This window comes from Quercus lobata, unplaced genomic scaffold (genome assembly GCF_001633185.2).
Source record: "Quercus lobata isolate SW786 unplaced genomic scaffold, ValleyOak3.0 Primary Assembly Scq3eQI_218, whole genome shotgun sequence".
Classification (NCBI taxonomy): Eukaryota; Viridiplantae; Streptophyta; class Magnoliopsida; order Fagales; family Fagaceae; genus Quercus; species Quercus lobata.
In genome coordinates, this window is record NW_022155363.1 from 1,950 (window position 1) to 9,648 (window position 7,699).

Genomic DNA, 7,699 nt, shown 5'->3' on the forward strand with positions numbered 1-7,699 from the left:
ATGGTTCAAAGATGTTCTACATAAATTACACAATGTATCAATTTTCCAGTCTAGTAACATAATTTTGTTAAAAATTATTGAAGTGACATATTATGATTGGTGTATAATAAAAATAAAATCAAGACCCATGTTAAAATTATGTTGCTCTAATCAAAACTTGTTATTTTAGCCAACAAGCTTGTAAAAAAAAAATATATATATATATACGTCCCTAACATTGTTCAAGAATTTGTATTTGGCCTTTTTTGCGTCTGGTCATACAAATTTTTTGTTTTTTTGAATTAGTTAACAAATTCACTGAGACGAGACATTTTGGACACTTCACCTCAAACTCTCCACCGAAATTGTTTAGATAAGGAACGCATCAAAGAAGTAAAGAACCGGCCTCAGAGTAAATGGAAGAGAAACTATCCTCTGTGGCAAAGACCTTTACCCCATCACCCATTCAAGAACTTTCTCATCTTGCTCAACGATGCAACGCTATCAACCTCGCTGAAGGCTTCCCAGACTTCCCTGCACCTTCTCATATAAAAAACGCAGCTGTTTCTGCCATTAATTCAGACTTCAACCAGTACAGGTTGGTGTTCAACACTGCAACTTCTTCAATGAATTTGAGCTATTTATATCGATTCCTGATATGGGTTTGATTCCTTATTTATAAACTTTGTTTGATTTTGTGCTTCCCGATTCACAATTTTGAATCTTTAGGCACATTTTCTATCTGTCATTTACTAGAATTGTACTGGACCATGAGAAAGAAAACAGAGTAGAACTATACCCACAAAACTAAATTGCATCGCTGCAAAGCTGACATGATATTGAGCTGAAAAGAGCTAACGAGGTCTATTATGTTGTGGCATGCGTAGTCCCAGACTCCCAGGGAATGTGTTAGCTTTGCTTATGTTGTTCATTAATTGTTATGCAAAATACTACTTTTCCAAATAATAGGAGACTTGGGCTCTATTTATAGACACCCTCTTACCCTTTTATGAAGAGCTATACCCTCTTGAAGGGTTGCTATTTTAGGAACAAACATAACCCTTTGTAAAGTCATATTCATTCACTTAAGAAACTTAATATGATACCAATGCAAAAACTACACTTGCTCCTTTTTTTAAAAAAAAAAAATTGTTTGAAACTAATGGAGAGCAACTGTTGCAATGTAAGGCATGTGCAAGAAATATGTGACCACTTGGCAAAGATAGTGAAGAACATGCATGGTTTGGATGTCAACCCACTTACTGATATAGCTATTTGCTGTGGCCAAACCGAGGCATTTGCAGCAGCAGTGTTTGCAAGTAAGCTCTTTGCTATTCCTGTTAGTTGATGTTATTATTTGAGTCAGCTTTTTCAGTTTTCGAATACATATGTGATTCTCTTTACTGCTATGCTATGTAAGGACAGTCATAGACCGAGGTGATGAAGTTGTACTTTTTGACCCTTCATATGAAACATACGAAGGATGTATTGCCATGGCAGGGGGAGTCCCAGTAAGCTTCTTATTATCACTTAGGGCTTAAAGTCTTTATCATAGATTATAAGTTAGTCCTGCTGCATGTTAATACCAAGGGCACTTGATACTTTTAAATTCATAATTACTTACTACCATTAAAAAAAAGGAAATGACAGGTATTTGTGGCACTTGATCCTCCTCATTGGACCTTGGATCCAAACAAACTCATGAAGTCTATTACTGGGAGAACAAAAGCTATTGTATTGAACAGGTGAGTAAACTCTATGAAGGGGACACAAAAAAGTAGTTTTTCAGAAATTGCACTCACTCTAAAAGCATTCTTCCAAAACTCAGTACATTTATAATTAATGGAATAGAGATTCTGGTAGAAATCTAGAATGCATCTTTTTTTTGTTTCATAAACTGAGTGAAAAAAGCTATGACAATTGATGAAGTTTGATTAGAATCTTGACCATAATATTTTCATAAGTGATTTGCTGGACATGCAGAATATCATTCCTATAAGGATTGCTGTAGGGCTACTTTCATGTTGTTCACAAGAAAGTTTCTATATTCTCTCTGTTGATGAGGCAATAGGCACTATAGAATTGGGGCATGACTTGCATGTTTTTCTAAAGGACAATGATTATGAAATATTGATGATTACAACCATTAGTCTCAAGCTATAGGGAAATTTAAAAGAGAGAGAGAGAGAGAGAGGAACATGGCAAGTTTTACCCAAATTAATTGATTTCTTGGGATCCATCTGTCATATATAATAATAATAAGTGAAATTACTTGACAAATTATTTGCAAAGAAATGCTATATTTGCATAATGATTTAGATTTGTGCTGATGTAAAGTTGTGCAGTCCTCAGAATCCTACCGGCAAAGTTTTCTCTAAAGATGAACTAGAGATTATTGCTGGAATATGCCGCACAAGGGATTGCCTAGCTATAACAGATGAAGTATGATGATATACTTTGGCTTATCAAACTTGATCATGCATGAATGGATTAGATGATCATCCCATGGCATCACATGTATCCTCATGGTCTTTTGATTTATAGTAAACATTTCAAAAATTTGTAAGCTGTTTGTCCCATCTTATAGTTCATAACCTGACTTTTTTTGGGGGGTGAGGAGGATGAGTGTATTTTACACCCAGGGTATTGTTTAAATTAGTGCCTTTGCGAAACATAGCAAAAAGATGGAATGCACACATGCTAAGAAGAGCACGTATTCTTTGTTGTTAGACTGGATGCCACCATAAATTTTGATTTTGAGCCAGCCATCACAATTGGATTGGTGTGATATGATTGTGGCTGAAACAATAATGAGAACTTCTGCATATGGTTTGGCTTATGGTTAATAACTGGATGTTAGGGTATGTGATTGTTCTAACCTTTTTTAGTTAAAAAGTGAGATGGTATTAATATCCTAAGAAAGATGGTAGAAGAGGAAGCAGAAAGTGACTTGCTAACAAATGAAAATGTAAAAAGGAATATCACTTGCATTTATAGAAAGTTTTGAAAAATGGGAGTTCCTCTCTCATATTCTCATTTCTCATGATGGCTTGTTGCTGTTGCGTCAATGCCATGTCCAAAGTTACAGTATTACTTTATAAATCTGATATATGTACTCTGGTTATATCAAATAATATTTTTTTAACAAATTGCAATCCCCATTCTTTCTTAGCTTTCAATAAGCAATGGCATGCTTTTTTGGCTGAAAGTGCTGACAAACAAGAAAGATTGAATTAACTATTTGTATAATATCTAAAGATTTTGTCTTCTACTTTGTTGATGTTTCTGCAGGTATATGAACATATAACATTTGACAATGAGAAACACATATCCCTTGCCTCATTTCCAGGAATGCAAGAGCGAACTATAATCACATCTTCCTTGTCTAAAACTTTTAGTGTTACAGGTTAAGCTGACATCCTACACAGAAGACTTCTAATTTAAGTTTGTTCATGCTGGGAAAATGTCATTCTTTATTCATATTTCTTGGAATTTTTTTATCTCAACTTTTAACTATTGTCCTTTACATCCTTTGTAGTACCCGATTTTCCATTTCAGTTTTAGTAACTGGTGCAGGTTGGAGGGTTGGATGGGCAATTGCTCCAGCTTTCATCGCCTCTGCAATCAGAAACATTCATGTTAAAATCACAGATTCTGCTCCAGCGCCTTTCCAGGAAGCTGCCTTGACTGCTTTGAGAAGCCCCCCAGAATACTTTGAATCATTGAGAAGAGTAGGGTCCAAAGAGCAACTTTTTAATTCTTATCTAGTTCTGTGAGGTTGATAGTCCAACTTCACTCATTTATATGATGTAACTGAAATGTAACATCACAGCTATGCCATTAATTATTATTCATGATTGACTACATTTCTGCTTTGCTCAGGAATATGAAGCAAAAAGAGATTACATTGTCAAGTTGCTTGCTGGGGTTGGTTTTAAGATTCAGTTTAAGCCTCAGGGTTCGTTTTTTTTATTTGCAGAGATTCCTGAAAATTGCCCCCTTTCTGATGTAAGTGCTTTTCTACTTTGTTGGTGTAATCATTTTAAAAAATTACAATAATGGGTTACCATTGTTTCTGTTCATTTCAAATTCCATTAGGTCTGTCATAAGCAGTTATAATTTATAGCAATCCTGAGTGAGACTTATTTTGCTAATGCATATATTTATTCTTTCAGTTAGAATATGTTAAAGAACTGATACAGCAGGCGGGAGTAGTGGCTGTTCCAGGCCGTGGATTTTTTCATACAAATTTATCCTTGAAGAAATCTTCTGAGGTAGATCATAGCTATCAGAAAAGATACATCAGGTTTGCTTTCTGTAAGAGTAATGCTACTTTGGCTGCAGCCGCACAAAAGCTTTTGCATTCCAAAGGTCTCGAGCTTCATTCTATTCATAAAAGGGATGCTTGATATTTGGTTTGTTTTAATTGAGGAAATATAAGTGTGACAGGGATTAAATGAAAAGTGCTTCAGCCAAGAAAAGAGATTTAAATTCAGAGTACTTTCTCTTGTATTAGTCATTAATATTCAACGCAAACATTACATTTTTTTATTAATCTTCCAAAAGGTGAGAACCAGTAATCTTTGCCCAACTTCATATAGCGAGTTGCAAAGATGAATATTTATGCCTAAGGAGATTTGGGAGGGCGAAAAATATATAATGAAGTCAAAAATTTCTAATCACAAGTCAGATGATCTACCTAAAAACCTAGTATCCAAGGTGATGAGGTGGTGGTAGAAGAGAAGCGACAAGTTAGTGGAGGAATTGCATAGAATATGGTGTTCTTGTCAATGCCAGCTTGCCTTCACTAGACAAAGCCACAAGTGCAGCAACAAGACCTGAATTTCATGCAAGGGTCTCAGCTCTGTGTAACAATAGTTGGAACTTATCTCGTGGAAACCATCACTGTTGAATGTCCCTCCCATCTCAATCCTTGTCAACTACCATACTTGCTTTGGTTGCTAGCAATTGATGCAGCTCTATGTTGCACATCTTGTGGGAAACGATCACCAAAGCCAACAGCATAACTCATATTTCAAGGGTTCTTGCCGAGGATGTAATCAACCTGGGTCCTAGCAACTTCAACTAGTACTTCTTCGGGATAAAAATCAGGTCTGCAATACCATTTACACTGAGATAGAATGTAAGATAATGACCGTATAGAGTATAGTGTAGTTAAGAAAGCAGCATTCGCTACAAATTGAAGAGGCCGAGGCCTTTTATGGTTTAACTGGATTAAACCACCTTTTGTTCTGTTGAAGCTTTAGAAAAACCGGTAGGTATGAGCACTAAGTTTTGTCTATCCCGTTGTGAAATCTTAATAGTTAATAAAGGATAACCGAAACCTAGGAACAATCTTAGGCAGCTTATTGTCCCAGCTAACTACAAGACGATCTTGACCTTGCAAAGAAGCATCAATCTGATTGGCTAGAAGAGGATTTGTAACAAGTTTAGGATAGGAAGAATTCCCAGTTGCATAGTACAACCAAGGTCCACTCCACCAAAACTCATCCAGTAACAAGTGGAACTATAGGAAGGTGGAGATGGGCGATGGGTCTACACCTCCAGTGTAGTTTTCATCTTGTCCTTTTGTAGCGAACTTAAAAGACTGTCAGCACCATGGAAGAATTTCTTTTGAGTACTGCATGCTGTCTTTGAAAACAATGAATGCAGCAGCGGTCTCTGTAGCAAGAGCTGGGCACGTAGCACATATTAATGCAGGCCGGTTGTAGTCAATAGCTCAGGAACATGTTTCAATTTTCCCATCTGGGGAACCACCATCTGCTCCATCAACAAGTGAAGCAATCTTGTCTGTGGAATTTGCTGAGGAACCAAAGGCCTTGAGAAGGTATTCTGTGCCCAACTTGATGATGAACCATGGCCAAAGATGCTGAGAATCATATGGTAGCCACCCGGCAGCTCATCTTTTAAGCAGAGTCACCTCTCCATGAAACATTATTGTTCTTTGGGAGTCTTCCAGCTATAAGAAAAACGTAGGAGAAAAAAATATCCTATCAGAATCATTGAGGTAGTTGGATATGGAATTAGTATTTCGATATTTAGTCTGTTTGGATAAAATTTATTTTACTGAAATTGAAAACTGAAAACTGAAAACACTGTAGCAAAATAATTTTTAAATTTGTGAATAGTGTCGTGAGACCCATTTTTAATAAAAAAATTGTTGAAAAATGGAATTTGTGGGTCTGTGAACAGTGCACGGATGCACTGTTCACCGTGGAAAAGTCAACAAAATCGGCTCAAAAAAAAAAAAAAAAACTGCTGAAAACGCAAACATGAAACGCAAAAGCTAAATCCAAACCCAGCCTTAATTATTAAAATCTTTCTTTCATTCCCTAAGCTGAGAGCACCAAATAAAAGTTAATAAGTGAAAGAAAGAGAGCCAACAATTGTAGAAGAAATAGATATTTGACTAATTTCATGGGGTTATACTAATCTAAGTTATGTGCGTTTGGATTAATTTTTCTACTGGATTTTTTTTTTTTTTTTTTTTAATAGAGAGTTTCAACCTATGGCGTTCACTTTTGATAATACTCTTTTATTCAACTATCAGATATTTTACCAATTAAGCTAACTGGAACTCATTGTACCGGATGGTTATTAGCTAATTTGTTGAAACTTGTGTAAAGTTATGATTTACGACTATATTTTATGTTGGCTTTATTCTATGACAAAGAGTGTTGTATTTGTTTTAATTTTGTTCTTTGTATTTTGTGGGATTTTATTGTATTGAGTTTAGTATTAAGTTGGTGAAGAATCGAGCATGAAATGAAAAATCAATGCAATTTCGCGACTAACTCGCAAGAAGCTCGCGAGTAAAGTTTCCTGCAAAAATGGCACGTGAGAAGCATATGTTGGAAGTTGAAGAGTTATATCAGGCTGTCAGTTTCGCGAGTGCCTTGCGAGAACAACCAACCCGCGAGGTACCCGCGAAACTCTTTGCCTAGAAGATTTTAAGTGTGACTTTCTTACCCTTCACCCATACTATATATACCCTCATTACCCACAAAAGTATGAGAGGCTATTCAGAGAGAAAAAACCCTAGATAGGTTTTCTACAACACAACACACCCATCTTTTAGAGAGAGAGCTACTCATCCTTAGTGAAAAATCATAGTAGCCTCTTTTCCTTCCCTCTCCCATTGCCATACTTTGAGAGGAGATTTGTACACAAACACAACCCACACTCTTTCAAAGTGTAGTGAGTGTTTTAAAGCTTGGAAAGTTTTGGGGGTTTGCCAAAAGAAGCCGGTGAGGCTTTGTGGATGCAATCGGCCGTATTGCGGGATCTGAAAAGTTAGAGAAGACATGACTCCGAGAAGTCCGTTAATAGCAAGAGTTTGGAGGGATCAAGTACATTGGGTAGACTAGGCTTGGAAGGTCTTTTATTATTCATGTACTCCAACTTTATTCTCTAGTAGATTGATTTCGACTTAGAGGGTCGTGGAGAGGTTTTTTGTCAAGTTCTTCAGTTTCCTCTTCGATAACACGTCTTAAAGTTATCTTGTGTTTTCATCTCTCTTCCTTTATTCTTGAACTTTACATTTCTTAATGATTGTTCATGTTTATGCATTAGAGTAGTTATCGGTTCATTGTGCACATTTACTTTTGTTCCGCATTTTGATTAAGTAAGAGTAAAAGCAATCTAGCAGTAATTTTAAAATTTGGGATCTAAACAAGCTTGTGTGTTTTTAGCACAAATC

At 36.1% G+C, this 7,699-nt stretch overlaps 1 protein-coding gene and 1 pseudogene across 1 annotated transcript; one reads left to right on the top strand and one right to left on the bottom strand.

Annotated features, from left to right (window-relative positions):
- The first annotated feature begins 262 nt into the window (after positions 1 to 262).
- On the top strand, positions 263 to 4,575 carry LOC115973745 (kynurenine--oxoglutarate transaminase 1-like). Its single transcript, XM_031093991.1, has 9 exons — positions 263 to 577; positions 1,168 to 1,298; positions 1,405 to 1,490; positions 1,630 to 1,724; positions 2,325 to 2,421; positions 3,271 to 3,385; positions 3,556 to 3,710; positions 3,862 to 3,987; positions 4,155 to 4,575. Exons 1-9 carry the CDS (start codon positions 396 to 398, stop codon positions 4,386 to 4,388), a joined length of 1,221 nt encoding a protein of 406 aa, XP_030949851.1. The 5' UTR covers positions 263 to 395; the 3' UTR covers positions 4,389 to 4,575.
- Positions 4,576 to 4,664: 89 nt separating this feature from the next.
- On the bottom strand, positions 4,665 to 5,267 carry LOC115973744 (annotated as a pseudogene).
- Between the last annotated feature and the right edge of the window lie 2,432 nt (positions 5,268 to 7,699).

Bases quoted from the DNA above. Each gene is read 5' to 3' on its own strand.
- LOC115973745 (XM_031093991.1), top strand. From the start codon at position 396: ATGGAAGAGAAACTATCCTCTGTGGCAAAGACCTTTACCCCATCACCC. The intron at 578-1,167 runs GTTGGTGTTCAA...TTGCAATGTAAG, and splicing joins TCAGACTTCAACCAGTACAG to GCATGTGCAAGAAATATGTG. The intron at 3,386-3,555 runs GTTAAGCTGACA...TAACTGGTGCAG, and splicing joins TAAAACTTTTAGTGTTACAG to GTTGGAGGGTTGGATGGGCA.